The sequence below is a fragment of the Oncorhynchus mykiss genome, chromosome 15, assembly GCF_057628025.1.
Source record: "Oncorhynchus mykiss isolate SJ-2025 chromosome 15, ASM5762802v1, whole genome shotgun sequence".
Lineage (NCBI taxonomy): Eukaryota > Metazoa > Chordata > Actinopteri > Salmoniformes > Salmonidae > Oncorhynchus > Oncorhynchus mykiss.
In genome coordinates this window covers 14657501-14676134 of record NC_143036.1, presented here as the reverse complement: position 1 = coordinate 14676134, position 18634 = coordinate 14657501, and the positions used below count along the sequence as shown (strand labels likewise).

General features: G+C 45.0%; 1 protein-coding gene across 3 annotated transcripts in view; it reads left to right on the top strand.

The window, feature by feature from the left end:
- Window positions 1–247: 247 nt before the first annotated feature.
- Window positions 248–18634, top strand: part of LOC110489631 (ribosomal protein S6 kinase alpha-3) — a 30396-nt gene continuing 12009 nt past the window's right edge. For 2 of the 3 annotated variants that reach the window (XM_090199330.1, XM_090199329.1), the window contains exons 1-7: window positions 14422–14574; window positions 14870–14951; window positions 17204–17284; window positions 17367–17446; window positions 18011–18117; window positions 18219–18256; window positions 18472–18614. In XM_090199330.1, coding sequence (XP_090055456.1) covers window positions 14921–14951; window positions 17204–17284; window positions 17367–17446; window positions 18011–18117; window positions 18219–18256; window positions 18472–18614 — 480 coding nt within the window. In that variant the 5' untranslated portion in view covers window positions 14422–14574; window positions 14870–14920. Of the gene's footprint in view, window positions 548–14421; window positions 14575–14869; window positions 14952–17203; window positions 17285–17366; window positions 17447–18010; window positions 18118–18218; window positions 18257–18471; window positions 18615–18634 lie in introns of those variants that run through there. The other variant, XM_090199331.1, reaches the window with a different exon arrangement.

Below are 18634 nucleotides of genomic sequence, written 5' to 3'. Positions count from 1 at the left end.
ATGGGGAAGGTGATAGGCCTCGCACAACAGCTGCCTGTAATCCCAGCTACGCTTTCATATCCTGAGACACGCTTCTTTGTGTGTGTGTGTGTGTGTGTGTGTGGATCTCCAGATCACATGATGGAAACTAAGGGTAGGAGGTTAAGGAGGGGTTTGGGGGGGGGGGGGGGGGGGGGGGGGTTCAGGGGGATCCCAGTTTGGATATCTTGTGTTCCCCCTGACTGGGTCACGAACACACACCTCCCCTCACACACACTCCAACATGCTCTTAAACTTTCACTCACTCTGCCTCTCTCACACACATCCGGTGGGTAGCTATCCAGAGGACAGTGTGTGGTTAGGTATGACTGAGGCCAAAGCAGTGTGTGTGTCTCTTGGTGTTTTAACTAGAGGACTAAGGACCAGACTCAAGGCTCTAGGATGTCTACTGATCCAAAACTTTACCGGAGATCTTACCAGGGACTGCACCGGAAACTCTACCAGGAAGGAGCGGGACCGGGGCCTGTTTACTAGGGCAGGATGGGGATGTTCCAACCCCCAGGGGGCTGTGAGTACGGAACTGTGTGTGTGTTCCGACCCCCAGGGGGCTGTGAGTACAGAACTGTGTGTGTGTTCCGACCCCCAGGGGGCTGTGAGTACAGAACTGTGTGTGTGTTCCGACCCCCAGGGGGCTGTGAGTACAGAACTGTGTGTGTGTTCCGACCCCCAGGGGGCTGTGAGTACAGAACTGTGTGTGTGTTCCGATCCCCAGGGGGCTGTGAGTACAGAACTGTGTGTGTGTTCCGACGCCCAGGGGGCTGTGAGTACGGAGCTGTGTGTGTGTTCCGACCCCCAGGGGGCTGTGAGTACAAAACTATGTGTGTGTTCCGACACCCAGGGAGCTGTGAGTACAGAACTGTGTGTGTGTTCCGATCCCCAGGGGGCTGTGAGTACAGAACTATGTGTGTCGTCCGACACCCAGGGAGCTGTGAGTACAGAACTATGTGTGTGTTCCGATCCCCAGGGGGCTGTGTACAGAACTGTGTGTGTGTTCCGATCCCCAGGGGGCTGTGAGTACAGAACTGTGTGTTCCGACCCCCAGGGGGCTGTGAGTACAGAACTGTGTGTGTGTTCCGACCCCCAGGGGGCTGTGAGTACAGAACTGTGTGTGTGTTCCGATCCCCAGGGGGCTGTGAGTACAGAACTGTGTGTGTGTTCCGACGCCCAGGGGGCTGTGAGTACAGAACTGTGTGTGTGTTCCGACGCCCAGGGGGCTGTGAGTACAGAACTGTGTGTGTGTTCCGACCCCCAGGGGGCTGTGAGTACAGAACTGTGTGTGTGTTCTGACCCCCAGGGGGCTGTGAGTACAGAACTGTGTGTGTGTTCTGATCCCCAGGGGGCTGTGAGTATGGAGCTGTGTGTGTGTTCCGACCCCCAGGGGGCTGTGAGTACAGAACTATGTGTGTGTTCCTACACCCAGGGAGCTGTGAGTACAGAACTGTGTGTGTATAGAAACGCTATGCTGGAGTGTGTGTGTCGGGTTACTGCTGTCTGTCCTTGAGCTGATGTGGACTTAAACTTGCCTCGGGTGTTTGTCTGTGTTTATTTCAGAATTAAAATAATAATTCTGAAAGATAATTCCATGGAAGATCGAGAACATTCCAGCTAACACTATTCTCTTGTGTGATGCTGTTCTTTTCTCTGTAGTTTTTTCTCTCCGATTTATATGTTGCTCATTACAATGACTCTTGATTAGATCTGTACACTTCATTAGTTTAATTGACGTCATTAAATGAATTGGCCCACGCAGCTACAGTGGGATTGAGTTCTAGTGATCTGGGAGGGTTGGAATACACTCCCTCTTTAGTTTAATGACACACATGCGCGCACTCATGCACGTCGTACGCACTATTTGTGGTGGCATGGAACACGAATGGTGTGGTTGTATAAGAAAAGAGGTGATGTGTGTGTGTGTGTGTGTGTGTGTGTGTGTGTGTGTGTGTGCAGGTGTTGTACAGTTTTAATCCTGTGATTAAGAAGTGCTACATGAGCATCATCTCTGATCCTCCATCTGTGGTGTGATTCACACACACACACACACACACACACACACACACACACACACACACACACACACACACACACACACACACACACACACACACACACAATGAAATACCTCATGGTTCAAACAGGCAATTAAATATCTATAGTTTTTCACAATTCCTGTGTCACGCCCTGACCGTAGATTGCTTTGTATGTTTCTATTTTTAGTTTGTTCAGGGTGTGATGTGGGTGGGTATTCTATGTTGTAGGTCTAGGATTCCTTTTTCTATGTGTTTGTGTCTATCGTTGTCTCTGATTGAGAGCCATACTTAGGTAGCCTGTGGTCCCATTTTGAGTTGGGTGATTATTTTCTGGCTAGTGTTTGTTGCACCTGTCAGAACTGTTTATGGTTTTGTTGTTTTGTTCGGGTTCATTCTGGATTAAAAGTATTATGGACACGTCCCACGCTGCACTTTGGTCCTCCTCTCCTTCCACCAATGGAAATCGTTATATCCTGACATTTAATCTTAGTAAAAAATTCAGTTAGGATCACCACTTTATTTTAAGAATATGAAATGTCAGAATTATAGTAGAGAAAATTATTTATTTCAGCTTTTATTTATTTCATCCCATTCCCAGTGGGTCAGAAGTTTACATACACTCATTTAGTGTTTGGTAACATTGCTTTTAAATTGTTTAACTTGAGTAAAATGTTTTGGGTAGCCTTCCACAAACTTCCCACAATAAGTTGGATGAATTTTGTCCCTTTCCTCCTGGCACATGCATTTTCAGTTCTGCCCACACATTTTCTATAGGATTGAGGTCCGGGCTTTGTGATGGCCACTCCAATACCTTGACTTTGTTGTCCTTAAGCCATTTTGCCTCAACTTTGGAAGAATGCTTGGGGTCATTGTCCATTTGGAAGACCCATTTGCGACCAAGCTTTAACTTCCTGACAGATGTCTTGAGATGTCTTTTTCCTCCAAACATAATGATGGTCATTACAGCCAAACAGTTCTATTTTTGTTTCATCAGACCAGAGGACATTTCTCAAAAAAATACGATCTTTGTCCTGCGGCTGCAATCCGTAGTCTGCCTTTTTTTATGGTGGTTTTGGAGCAGTGGCTTCTTCCTTGCTGAGCGGCCTTTCAGGTTATGTCGATATAGGACTCGTTTTACTGTGGATATAGATACTTTTGTATCTGTTTCCTCCAGCATCTTCACAAGGTCATTTTCTGTTGTTCTGGGATTGATTTCACTTTTTGCACCAAAGTACGTTCATCTCTAGGAGACAGAATGCGTCTCCTTCCTGAACGGTATGACGGCTCTGTGGTCCCATGGTGTTTATACTTGCGCACTATTGATTGTACAGATGAACGTGGTACCTTCAGGCGTTTTGGAAATTGCTCCCAAGGATGAACCAGACTTGTGGAGATCTACAATTTTTTTTCTGAGGTCTTGGCTGATTTATTTTGATTTTCCCATGATGTCAAGCAAAGAGGCACTGAGTTTGAAGGTTGGCCTTGAAATACATCCACAGGTACACCTCCAATTGACTCAAATTATGTAAATTAGCCTATCAGAAGCTTCTAAAGCCATGACATAATTTTCTGGAATTTTCCAATCTGTTTAAAGGCACAGTCAACTTAGTGTATGTAAACTTCTGACCCACTGGAATTCTGTGAACATCTTAAAGACCAAATTACATTTTTCTTTGATACCAACGACAACACAGAGACCTCCCCAGCATTATTGTGGGAAACACTGAAGGCTTATCTGAGAGGCTGTATCATCTCCTTTCAGGCTGCCAGGAGTAGGCAAAACAGAGGAAAACTGGAAGAACTGGAGGGACAAATTCACTTACTGGATAGGGAGAATGCTAGCCATCCATCTATGGAGAAACATAAAAAAATTACCTCTTTAAAATTTGAATATAATCAGATTCTCTCAGCTAAAATTGCTAAATCTTTTCTCTATGCCAAGCAAAAATATTTTGAGTTTGGTGACAAACCACACAAATTACTCGCCAGACAACTTCGAAAAAATGTGAGTGACCGAATGATTCACAGGGTTAAATCTGCATCTGGGGAATTACTCTCTTCCCCCAAAGACATCAATGATAGATTCCGTCAGTTTTATGAGACTATATACATCTAAAGCGGATCCTAACCCCTTAATTATGCAAAAAAAAATTGGAGGACTGTAATCTTCCTGCCCTGAACCAGGAAGATTCTAATTTCCTGAATAAGGAAATATATCTTGAAGAAATTTGAGAAACAATTCAATCTCTAAAGAGTGGCAAGACCCCGGGCCCAGATGGATACCCTGGTGAATTCTATAAAACATTCAGCAACATGCTCTCTCCCTACCTGCACAAAATGTTGGTTCAGGCTAATGAGGATGGAGCTCTCCCATCTACTTTGGACGAAGCGTTCATTACAGTTATACATAAGAAGGGTAAAGATCCGGAAGAGGTAGGGTCATACAGACCAATATCTCTCCTTAATACAGACCAAAATATTCTAGCAAAAACTCTGGCTAACAGGCTTAGCACTTTAATTGGCAAATTGGTCCATTCAGACCAGCTCGGCTTTATCCCTAACAGAAACTCATTCTCCAATCTCAGGCGCCTCTTCAATATTATGTATTCTCAGAGGTTACCCAACGTGGACCTTGCCGTCATATCTCTTGACGCCGAAAAGGCCTTTGACCAAGTTGAGTGGCCCTATCTATTCAAGGTCCTACAGAAATGTAATATTGGAGATGGGTTCATAAATTGGATCCAGCTTTTATATAGGAACCCCTGTGCCAGAATACTCACTAACCAATCATTGTCGCCCCGATTTAACCTTTACAGACGGACAAGGCAGGGTTGTGCGCTGTCGCCTATGCTCTTCGCCCTAATTATCTAACCTCTCGCTCAGGCGATTAGATCTCATGCAGCAATACATGGCTATAATACTAAAGATACTCTAAATAGGATTTCCATATACGCAGATGACATCCTCCTCTATGTAACAGAACCCCAGGCTAGTATTCCAGCGATTCTTGATGTGATCAATTTGTTTGGTACCTTCTCGGGATACAGAATAAATTGGAACAAGAGTGAATTAATGCCCATACGGTCGCAAAACACCTCCTGGCTAGAACATCTCCCAGTTAAGTTATCTTCAGAAAAATGTACCTACCAAGGAATTGTAGTTACCAAACAATACTCCTTACTATTTAAAGAGAATTGCCCCTCTCTGATGCAAAAACTAAAGGCAAACATACTATTTTGGAGAACTCTCCCAATTTCCAAGAATTAATGCCATTAAAATGGTCTTCCTCCCACAACTGCTCTATCAACACCAGAACATCCCAGTATTCATACCTAAATCCTTTCATAAACAACTGGACTCAATTATCAATCCTTTCATCTGGGATTATAAAACACACAGGATAGGTAAAAAACACCTCTGTAAATCCAAGATGGAAGGAGGACTGTCTCTCCCAAATGTTATATTTTATTACTGGGCCGCTAACCTCCGTGTTGTTACGTTTCTGCTGGATGACGCACTTCCGTCATCCAGCTGGCTCAGTATGGAGCGTGAGGAGTGTCACTCCTTCTCTATTGGTGCTGTGATTTTGTCGCCTGTCAATCTGGAGATGTCACTTTATTGTAACAATCCTATTATACATAGCACAGTCCGAATCTGGAAGCAAATTAAAGTCCACTTTGAGCTTAGACCAATGTCATTCATGCTCCCTGTCGCCAGGAATCCCTCCTTTGCCCCTTCTAACCTTGATAACATCTTTGAGCGATGGGGAGAGCTGGGGATATGTACCATAGGGGATTTATACATAGAAGGGACATTTGCTTCCTTTGAGTTGCTGAGGGAAACTTATAATCTTCCCAGAAGTAATTTTTTCAGATACCTACAAATTAGAGACTACGTTAGAAAACACCTCCCAACATTTGGGAATGCTAAACCTTCCATGTTTGACGGATGCATAAAAATATGCCCCACCTCAGACAAACTGATATTGCATCTATATGATGCTTTTCAATCTGTTATCACACCTTCTACAGATGCCATCAAGGCAAAATGGGAGGAAGAACTAGGGACTGACATTTTGGTGGCAGACTGGGAAGAGAGCTTGGAGTATATCCACACATACTCCATTAACTCCAGACATAGTCTCATACAATTCAAGGTATTACACAGATTACACTATTCCAAAACTAAACTGCATAGGATATTTCCTGATACATCCCCTACGTGTGATAAATGTCAGGCTACTCCACTGCTTTGCCCTATGCTCTAGCTTGCATGGTTATTGGTGTGGAATTTTTGGGATCCTCTCTGAAGTTTTGGAGACTTCAATAGACCCAGACCCGCTTCTGATAATCCTGGGAGTGTCTGAGTCCCTAAACGGATTAACCAACCCCCAAAAACAACTAATCTCTTACGGTCTCATTTCGGCAAAAAAAAAATTATCTTGTTGTTTTGGAAAAGGAGGGAAGCGCCCTCTACGAAATTATGGCTCAGTGAATTGGCAAACACTGTACACTTAGAAAGAATTAGATATATTCTGAACAATAAATTATCAACATTGTTCTGTATGTCGTGTTTTGTATTATTTGTTTTGCACCCAGAACTCTGGGTCTTGTTGTTCCTGTCTGCTCTTTTATGTTTAGATAAGAATTGTATACCTGTCTTGTATACCTATACACCATTCTGGTGTGTGTTCAATAAAAAATATTTGAATATATAAATATATATATATATATGTATATATTTTATATTTGAGATTTTTCTAAATAGTCACCCTTTACCTTGATGACAGCTTTGCACACTCTTGGCATTCTCTCAACCATCTTCACCTGGAATGCTTTTCCAACAGTCTTGAAGGAGTTCCCATATATGTTCATATGAGTGATATATGTGTTCATATGAGCAATGTTCCCTCTAAGCTGCGTTGGTGCATCCCCGAGACTGAACTTTTCAGAGCAGTGGTCACCAACTGGTGTAGGTGTTTTTTGGATTCATCTCGGGCTGTTGACAGTAGGTACACCCGATTCAGCTGCCCTTTGCCCCGGGTAGCCGAACTGTTGCCAATTTGAATAATTTCATGTGTCCGAAGGTACAATCCTCTGCCTTCCTGGCAGGCCCAGAGAGCAAATCAAGCGCACTTTAGTCGTACCATTGGTCGATCGGATGGCTCAGACGACAGTGTCTGCAGTAATGTAGTAGGCATAAAGGAAAGCTACAGCAAGTTGATACTGTGAGATTTCAAAACATTTAAAACCATGACTAGAGAGACTGTCAACGAACACAGCAAAGAGCTGCTGTTTTTATGACAGAGTTTATGTTTACGTTCTTACTCAGCACTGTCAACACTTTGTATTCAACACTTTTCTGAACCACAAAATGTGCATTCTTCCTTTTTCCACTTAGCGCTACAACAAGCAGTGCAGCAACAATGAATGAGTAGGAAAGTGTATCTATAGGCTTGTGTTCTTGTTATTATTAGTAGCTTGGGTCTTTCTTAATATCGAAGAATATTTCACTTTTTTTGTTCATCAGAGTAACAACATGAATTTGTGCGACTCGAGTTTAGCCATCAGCTAGAAGACGGTGTCCCTTTTTGGTCAGTGTCAGTGGAGGAAAGGGAGAGCGGAGGGATGTTGAGAGGCGGACACTCAGTCTGCTGCTCTCTCCCTCCGCTGAGACTGACCCTCAGTCTGCTGCTCTCTCCCTCCGCTGAGACTGACCCTCAGTCTGCTGCTCTCTCCCTCCGCTGAGACTGACCCTCAGTCTGCTGCTCTCTCCCTCCGCTGAGACTGACCCTCAGTCTGCTGCTCTCTCCCTCCACTGAGACTGAACATCAGATGCAGGCAACATCAGCCCAGTAAAATAAAAATAAAAGTGAATTATTTAAATGTATGCTCCCTCAGCTGTGCCTCACAAACTATAAAACAACGGATCTATTACTGGTGTGATCATACAGCCTACCTCAATTGTTTTTATACAATTTTAAAAAATGGCCCAAACAACAATGCATGGGCAGGGCAATTCAAGCAAAGCCAATATGCGGTGATAATGTATTGGGCCTATAGCTTAATTCACAAACCTCAGCCCGTACTCTACATAGACCGGTGATTGTAGGAACAATCAGAGCTGCAGTAGGCCTACATGCAAATAGATCATTGCCATATATGGATCTGTACCATTTACTTTGAACTGGACTGTGTTTACAACATGAGCGGTTGTGAGTAGATGCGCTTGTTTTGAGATCAAAGCGAGAACTACATGTGCATATTTGTACATATATGTTCATATGCTTTGCTAGTTAGTGAGTTATTAGCCCAGTTATAGATAATCTGTAGTAAGCAATAGAGGAGTGATTGCTTTCTACAAGAGCACAAAACATGTACATTTATAGGCAACTTTGAAAAGAAAGTCAGGTAAAGAGCTTTTTTTTTGTCTTAAAGGAGTAGTGTTGTATTTTGAGACAGGCTTGAATAAGCTAAGTAGCCAATAGGCAGAGGGCAGCATCATTTGTTTGATTCTCTGTAATAATGGTATGGGAATAATAAGGCATTTTATTTTGTAAAGTGGTTTCTTGCATCAAACAACACAACAACATTTTCAGTCACCTCCTTGTCTGAAGGACAACTGGATAAACAGGTTCATGTGTCACTTCCTGACCTTAGTTCCTTTTTTATGTCTCTGTTTTTAGTTTGATCAGGGCGGTGAGTTGGGGTGGGAATTCTATGTTTTGTATTCTAGGTTTTGGCCTGGTATGGTTCCCAATCAGAGGCATCTGTCATTCGTTGTCTCTGGTTGAGAACCATACTTAGGCAGCCTGTTCTCCCACTATGGGTGGTGGGTAGTTGTTTTCTGTGTCTGTGTTTTACCATACAAAACTGTTTAGTTTTTCATTTATTTCTCTTGTTCTTTTGTATTCTGTGTTCAGTTTAATAAATATATTATGGACACTTACCACGCTGCGCATTGGTCCGATATTTCATACTCCTCGTCAGAGGAAGAAGAAAATCGACAGCTACTTCCGGCGCCGACAGAGATGGCCGCCTCGCTTCGCGTTCCTAGGAAACTATGCAGTTTTTTGTTTTTTTACGTGTTATTTCTTACATTAGTACCCCAGCTCATCTTAGGTTTCATTACATACAGTCGAGAAGAACTACTGAATATAAGATCAGCATCAACTCACCATCAGTACTACCAAGAATATGTTTTTCGCGACGCGGATCCTGTGTTCTGCCTTACAAACAGGACAACTGAGTGGATTCCATGCAGCGACCCAAAAAAAAAACAACTCCGAAAAAGAGGGAAACGAGGCGGTCTTCTGGTCAGACTCCGGAGACGGGCACATCGTGCACCACTCCCTAGCATTCTTCTTGCCAATGTCCAGTCTCTTGACAACAAGGTTGATGAAATCCGAGCAAGGGTAGCATTCCAGAGGGACATCAGAGACTGTAACGTTCTTTGCTTCACGGAAACGTGGCTCACTGGAGTGACTCTATCCGAAGCGGTGCAGCCAACGGGTTTCTCCACACATCGCGCAGACAGAAACAAACAACTTTCTGGTAAGAAGAGGGGCGGCGGCGTATGCCTTATGACTAACGTGACATGGTGTGATGAAAGAAACATACAGGAACTCAAATCCTTCTGTTCACCTGATTTAGAATTCCTCACAATCAAATGTAGACCGCATTATCTACCAAGAGAATTCTCTTCGATTATAATCACAGCCGTATACATCCCCCCCCAAGCAGACACATCGATGGCTCTGAACGAACTTTATTTAACTCTTTGCAAACTGGAAACCATTCATCCGGAGGCTGCATTCATTGTAGCTGGGGATTTTAACAAGGCTAATCTGAAAACAAGACTCCCTAAATTTTATCAGCATATCGATTGCGCAACCAGGGGTGGAAAGACCTTGGATCATTGTTACTCTAACTTCCGCGACGCATATAAGGCCCTGCCCCGCCCCCCTTTCGGAAAAGCTGACCACGACTCCATTTTGTTGATCCCTGCCTAGAAACAGAAACTAAAACAAGAGGCTCCCACGCTGAGGTCTGTCCAACGCTGGTCCGACCAAGCTGACTCCACACTCCAAGACTGCTTCCACCACGTGGACTGGGACATGTTTCGTATTGCGTCAGACAACAACATTGACGAATACGCTGATTCGGTGTGTGAGTTCATTAGAACGTGCGTTGAAGATGTCGTTCCCATAGCAACGATTAAAACATTCCCTAACCAGAAACCGTGGATTGATGGCAGCATTCGCGTGAAACTGAAAGCGCGAACCACTGCTTTTAATCAGGGGAAGGTGTCTGGTAACATGACCGAATACAAACAGTGCAGCTATTCCCTCCGCAAGGCTATCAAACAAGCTAAGCGTCAGTACAGAGACAAAGTAGAATCTCAATTCAACGGCTCAGACACAAGAGGCATGTGGCAGGGTCTACAGTCAATCACGGACTACAGGAAGAAATCCAGCCCAGTCACGGACCAGGATGTCCTGCTCCCAGGCAGACTAAACAACTTTTTTGCCCGCTTTGAGGACAATACAGTGCCACTGACACGGCCGGCAACGAAAACATGCGGTCTCTCCTTCACTGCAGCCGAGGTGAGTAAGACATTTAAACGTGTTAACCCTCGCAAGGCTGCAGGCCCAGACGGCATCCCCAGCCGCGCCCTCAGAGCATGCGCAGACCAGCTGGCCGGTGTGTTTACGGACATATTCAATCAATCCCTATACCAGTCTGCTGTTCCCACATGCTTCAAGAGGGCCACCATTGTTCCTGTTCCCAAGAAAGCTAAGGTAACTGAGCTAAACGACTACCGCCCCGTAGCACTCACTTCCGTCATCATGAAGTGCTTTGAGAGACTAGTCAAGGACCATATCACCTCCACCCTACCTGACACCCTAGACCCACTCCAATTTGCTTACCGCCCAAATAGGTCCACAGACGATGCAATCTCAACCACACTGCACACCGCCCTAACCCATCTGGACAAGAGGAATACCTATGTGAGAATGCTGTTCATTGACTACAGCTCGGCATTCAACACCATAGTACCCTCCAAGCTCGTCATAAAGCTTGAGACCCTGGGTCTCGACCCCGCCCTGTGCAACTGGGTACTGGACTTCCTGACGGGCCGCCCCCAGGTGGTGAGGGTAGGCAACAACATCTCCTCCCCGCTGATCCTCAACACTGGGGCCCCACAAGGGTGCGTTCTGAGCCCTCTCCTGTACTCCCTGTTCACCCACGACTGCGTGGCCACGCACGCCTCCAACTCAATCATCAAGTTTGCGGACGACACAACAGTGGTAGGCTTGATTACCAACAACGACGAGACGGCCTACAGGGAGGAGGTGAGGGCCCTCGGAGTGTGGTGTCAGGAAAATAACCTCACACTCAACGTCAACAAAACTAAGGAGATGATTGTGGACTTCAGGAAACAGCAGAGGGAACACCCCCCTATCCACATCGATGGAACAGTAGTGGAGAGGGTAGCAAGTTTTAAGTTCCTCGGCATACACATCACAGACAAACTGAATTGGTCCACTCACACAGACAGCATTGTGAAGAAGGCGCAGCAGCGCCTCTTCAACCTCAGGAGGCTGAAGAAATTTGGCTTGTCACCAAAAGCACTCACAAACTTCTACAGATGCACAATCGAGAGCATCCTGGCGGGCTGTATCACCGCCTGGTACGGCAACTGCTCCGCCCTCAACCGTAAGGCTCTCCAGAGGGTGGTGAGGTCTGCACAACGCATCACCGGGGGCAAACTACCTGCCCTCCAGGACACCTACACCACCCGATGTCACAGGAAGGCCATAAAGATCATCAAGGACATCAACCACCCGAGCCACTGCCTGTTCACCCCGCTATCATCCAGAAGGCGAGGTCAGTACAGGTGCATCAAAGCTGGGACCGAGAGACTGAAAAACAGCTTTTATCTCAAGGCCATCAGACTGTTAAACAGCCACCACTAACATTGAGTGGCTGCTGCCAACACACTGACACTGACTCAACTCCAGCCACTTTAATAATGGGAATTGATGGGAAATGATGTAAATATATCACTAGCCACTTTAAACAATGCTACCTTATATAATGTTACTTACCCTACATTATTCATCTCATATGCATACGTATATACTGTACTCTATATCATCGACTGTATCCTTATGTAATACATGTATCACTAGCCACTTTAAACTATGCCACTTTGTTTACATACTCATCTCATTTGTACATACTGTACTCGATACCATCTACTGTATCTTGCCTATGCTGCTCTGTACCATCACTCATTCATATATCCTTATGTACATATTCTTTATCCCCTTACACTGTGTACAAGACAGTAGTTTTGGAATTGTTAGTTAGATTACTTGTTGGTTATTACTGCATTGTCGGAACTAGAAGCACAAGCATTTCGCTACACTCGCATTAACATCTGCTAACCATGTGTATGTGACAAATAAAATTTGATTTGATTTGATTTGATTTGATAATGTCAAGCCCTGCATGTTTCTTTCAAAGGTCTCATGGAATGAAGGCCTACATTGAACACCACACATTGGCTGCTACTGTAGGCTGAATGATAGAACAGCTATTTCCATGTTAACATTTCATGGGATGTATTTTCTCCATTGTTTTTGAAGGTAGGCCACTTTGGTAGCCCTACATAATGATAAAATAGTCACAGTAGCCTGCCTACATGGCCAGTGTTAGAACTGGAACTTAAAGAGGGTACAGCCTGTGTTCACACTAAATATGCACTGGAAGTTGCACAGAATTTTCACAACGTTCAAGTTTGCTCAGCCGCCCGAAAAGAATTTGAGGGAACATTGCATATGATGGTTATAAAGCTGTATATGAGCTCCATCCTGTTAGTGACATCTGGAGATGTGGACAAATTTGCATACAGAGGTGTGAAATTCCATATTTGGGCGTTGATGACATGAGCTGTGAAACAGGAGGGGGCGGGGGAATTGAGGTGGGAGCAGTAGAGGGATGGGGTGGAGAGTGACCACTGTTGGTGTGTCTCTCTCTCTCTCGCTTTTCAGAGATAGATGAAGCTGATCTAGAATGAGTGATGGGGGAGGCAGAGGAGAGACAGGGAAAAATGTACACATGCACACGCATGCACACGCACACACAACGCAGTGTGAAGTCATTGGTTACTCTGAGGTAGCAGAAGGATTAGGGATGGCACCATGGCAACTGCAAGGCTAGCTGTCCATCGTTGGCTTACTGTGTGTCTAAGTTGTGTTTGGAGTGTGTTGTGTGTGTAGAAATGTACAGTTAGCCAAATACATTTAAACACAGTTTTTCACAATTCCTGATATTTAATCCTAGTAAAAAGTCCCTGTTTTAGGTCAGTTAGGCTAACCACTTTATTTTAAGAATGTGAAATGTCAGAATAATAGTAGAGAGAATTCATTATTTCAGCTTTTATTTCTTTCATCACATTCCCAGTGGGTCAGAAGTTTACATACACTCAATTAGTATGTGGTAGCATTGCCTTTAAATTGTTTTATTTAGGTCAAACGTTTTGGGTAGCCTTCAACAAGCTTCCCATAATAAGTTGCAAACCGTAGTCTGGCTTTTTTATGGTGGTTTTGGAGTAGTGGCTTCTTCCTTGCTGAGCGACCTTTCAGGTTATGTCGATATAGGACTCGTTTTACTGTGGATATAGATACTTTGTATCTGTTTCCTCCAGCATCTTCACAAGGTCCTTTGCTGTTGTTCTGGGATTAATTTGCACTTTTTACACCAAAGTACGTTCATCTCTAGGAGACAGAACGAGTCTCCTTCCTGAGCGGTATGACGGCTGTGTGGTTCCATGGTGTTTATACTTGCGTACTATTGTTTGTACTGATGAACGTGGTACCTTCAGGCGTTTGGAAATTTCTCCCAAGGATGAACCAGACTTGTGGAGGTCTACACATTTTTTTCTGAGGTCTTGGCTGATTTCTTTTGATTTTCCCATGATGTCAAGCAAAGAGGCACTGAGTTTGAAGGTAGACCTTGAAATACATCCACAGGTACACCTCCAATTGACTCAAATTATGTCAATTAGCCTATCAGAAACATCTAAAGCCATGACATAATTTTCTGGAATTTTCCAAGCTGTTTAAAGGCACAGTCAACTTAGTGTATGTAAAGTTCTGACCCACTGGAATTGTGATACTGTGAAATATAAGTGACATAATCTGTCTGTAAACAATTGTTGGAAAAATGACTTGTGTCAGGCACAAAGTAGATGTCCTAACCGTCTTGCCAAAACTACAGTTTGTTAACAAGAAATTTGTGGAGTGGTTGAAAAACAAGTTTTAATGGCTCCAATGACTCTATGTAAACTTCCGACTTCAACTGTATGTGTGTCTGTCCAACAGGAGGACGAGAGTGTCAATGAAATCAACATCACCAACCATACCAAGGAGGGGTCAGAGAAGGGTGACCCTCGACAGTTCGAGCTCCGCAAGGTCCTAGGACAAGGCTCCTTCGGAAAGGTGTGTGTGTGTGTGTGTGTGTGTGTGTTTGATTCCACTGATGTTTCTATTACTTATCCTTATGACAGAGAGTTGCTATAGCAACCACAAGGTAAGGGCCCTTCACACCTTGTCATCTTTTTTGAATGAACGATTGTGTGTGTGTGCGTTTTCATGTTTGTCGTTCATCTTTCACCTTTTTCCCCAACATTTATTCTTGTGTGTGTGTGTGTGTGTGTGTGTGTGTGTGTGTGTGTGTGTGTGTGTGTGTGTGTGTGTGTGATGTGTGTGTGATGTGTGTGTGATGTGTGTGTAGGTGTTCCTGGTCAAGAAGGCTACAGGTCCAGATGCAGGACAGCTCTATGCCATGAAGGTTCTGAAGAAAGCCACACTGAAAGGTAATGAGGGATGGAGAGGGAGGTAGAGGGGAGGTGATTTCAGAGCAGAAGTACATTTTTCTCTCCTGGAATCATGTCAGTGTGACATACTATCAGGGCCTCACGTTAGAATGGCAAGCCGCTGCTCTCTACAGGGTTGGGCGTTGAAGTAGTGGAAAGTTCCATCACTCATTTGAAGCTGAGGGCAGCAGCGCCTCCCCAAAAGTGGTGTTGTGGTTAAATCCCCTTGGCCATGAACCTCTAGCCCCCCCCCCATTGGAAAGCAATGTAATAGCCCTGTTTGTTGGAAATGGAACACGCCAACAGACTGCTTTATATCAGAGAGACAACCATCACCATCTGCTGGCCACACACCTCATATTCACCGACAGTGGAGGGATTATTTTCTCTCTCTCTCTCTCTCTCTCTCTCTCTCTCTCTCTCTCTCTCTCTCTCTCTTTCTCTATTTTCTCTTGTCTCTCTCTTTCTCTTGTATTTCTTTCTCTCTCTCTCTCTCTCTCTCTCTCTCACCACTCCTCCTCCTCCTCTCTTGTTGATTTTATATTTATTTCCCTCCTTTATTCAATTACTCATCCATTGCCATCTGGGAGCCACTTTCATGCCAAGAGAGAGAGAGAGGGAAAGGGAGAGAGAAAGATAGATAGAAGAAGGGGGAAAGGGAGAGAGATAGATAGAAGAAGGGGGCGAGAGAGAGAGAACGATAAAAGGAGGGGGAGACAGAAAGATATATAGAGGGAGGGGATAGGTAGAGGGAATAAAGATATATAGAGGGATGGGATAGGTAGAGGGAATAAAGATATATAGAGGGAGGGGATAGGTAGAGGGGAATAAAGATATATAGAGGGAGGGGGATAGGTAGAGGGGAATAAAGATATATAGAGGGAGGGGATAGGTAGAGGGGAATAAAGATATATAGAGGGAGGGGATAGGTAGAGGGAATAAAGATATATAGAGGGAGGGGATAGGTAGAGGGAATAAAGATATATAGAGGGAGGGGATAGGTAGAGGGAATAAAGATATATAGAGGGAGGGGGATAGGTAGAGGGGAATAAAGATATATAGAGGGAGGGGGATAGGTAGAGGGGAATAAAGATATATAGAGGGAGGGGGATAGGTAGAGGGAATAAAGATATATAGAGGGAGGGGATAGGTAGAGGGAATAAAGATATATAGAGGGAGGGGGATAGGTAGAGAGGAATAAAGATATATAGAGGGAGGGGGATAGGTAGAGGGGAATAAAGATATATAGAGGGAGGGGGATAGGTAGAGGGAATAAAGATATATAGAGGGAGGGGATAGGTAGAGGGAATAAAGATATATAGAGGGAGGGGGATAGGTAGAGAGGAATAAAGATATATAGAGGGAGGGGGATAGGTAGAGGGAATAAAGATATATAGAGGGAGGGGGATAGGTAGAGGGAATAAAGATATATAGAGGGAGGGGATAGGTAGAGGGAATAAAGATATATAGAGGGAGGGGGATAGGTAGAGGGAATAAAGATATATAGAGGGAGGGGATAGGTAGAGGGAATAAAGATATATAGAGGGAGGGGATAGGTAGAGGGGAATAAAGATATATAGAGGGAGGGGATAGGTAGAGGGGAATAAAGATATATAGAGGGAGGGGATAGGTAGAGGGGAATAAAGATATATAGAGGGGGGGGATAGGTAGAGAGGAATAAAGATATATAGAGGGAGGGGATAGGTAGAGAGGAATAAAGATATATAGAGGGAGGGGGATAGGTAGAGGGGAATAAAGATATATAGAGGGAGGGGGATAGGTAGAGGGAATAAAGATATATAGAGGGAGGGGATAGGTAGAGAGGAATAAAGATATATAGAGGGAGGGGGATAGGTAGAGGGAATAAAGATATATAGAGGGAGGGGATAGGTAGAGGGAATAAAGATATATAGAGGGAGGGGATAGGTAGAGAGGAATAAAGATATATAGAGGGAGGGGGATAGGTAGAGAGGAATAAAGATATATAGAGGGAGGGGATAGGTAGAGGGAATAAAGATATATAGAGGGAGGGGGATAGGTAGAGGGAATAAAGATATATAGAGGGAGGGGGATAGGTAGAGGGGAATAAAGATGGGTTGGGAGGAAGAGCTACGTCAGAAAAATGGATGTTGGCAAGCGGAGATAATTTATTTTATTCTGTTTGTTCCTAGATTTATGTGTACTCTGTATGTTTTAATACTGTGTGTGTGTGCGTGCGTGCGTGCGTGCGTGCGTGTGTGTGTGTGTTGCAGTGCGTGACAGGGTGAGGACTAAGATGGAGAGAGACATTCTGGTGGAGGTCAACCATCCCTTCATCGTTAAACTGCACTATGGTGAGTTAGCCAATCACAGCTCAGTACTACAGTGAGTCAATAACAACATCAGTCCCCTGGTAACCAATCAGATGTCTCTCAGCATTCCAAACAGAAGGGAAACTCTACCTCATCCTGGACTTCCTACGAGGAGGAGACCTCTTCACACGACTGTCTAAAGAGGTGAGGGCATGTGTGTGGCGTGTGTGTTGGAGTGGCGTTGGTGTGGCGTGAGTGTTGGTGTGGCGTGTGTGTTGGTGTGGCGCATGTGTTGGTGTGGCGCGTGTTTTGGTGTGGCGCGTGTGTTGGTGTGTGTGTTGGTGTGGCGCGTGTGTTGGCGTGTGTGTTGGTGTGGCGTGTGTGTTGGTGTGGCGCGTGTGTTGGTGTGGCGCATGTGTTGGTGTGGCGCGTGTGTTGGTGTGGCGTGTGTGTTGGTGTGGCGTGTGTGTTGGTGTGGCGTGTGTGTTGGTGTGGCGTGTGTGTTGGTGTGGCGCGTGTGTTGGTGTGGCGCATGTGTTGGTGTGGCGCGTGTGTTGGTGTGGCGTGTGTGTTGGTGTGGCGTGTGTGTTGGTGTGGCGCGTGTGTTGGTGTGGCGCGTGTGTTGGTGTGGCGCGTGTGTTGGTGTGGCGTGTGTGTTGGTGTGGCGTGTGTGTTGGTGTGGCGTGTGTGTTGGTGTGGCGTGTGTGTTGGTGTGGCATGTGTGTTGGTGTGGCGTGTCTGACCTTCCCCTCTCCTCTCTGTGTGTAGGTGATGTTCACAGAGGAGGATGTGAAGTTCTACCTGGCAGAGTTGGCCCTGGCGCTGGACCACCTTCACAGCCTGGGCATCATCTACAGAGACCTCAAACCAGAGAAGTACATACACACACACACACACACACACACACACACACACACACACACACACACACGCGCGTTTAGTATCTTTGTCCAAAGATCCATTTCTGTCTTTTCAGCATTCTGCTAGACGAGGAGGGACACATTAAGCTGACGGGTGAGTAATATCAGACCTGTGTGTGTGTGTGTGTGTGTGTGTGTGTGTGTGTGTGTGTGTGTGTTGATGTGTGTGTGTGTGTGTGTGTGTGTGTGTGTGTGTGGTTTGTTTTTCTATTTGAATGTGTCTATTCTTACTGCAGACGGTATGTCCTGAGAACAAAGCTTACTCGTGTGTTGATGTATGTGTGTGTGTGTGTTGATGTGTGTGTGTAGACTTCGGCCTCAGTAAGGAGTCTATAGACCATGAGAACAAGGCCTATTCGTTCTGTGGGACGGTGGAGTACATGGCTCCGGAGGTGGTCAACAGGAGAGGCCACACCACCAGCGCTGATTGGTGGTCCTACGGCGTGCTCATGGTGAGAGGGGCGGGGCCACA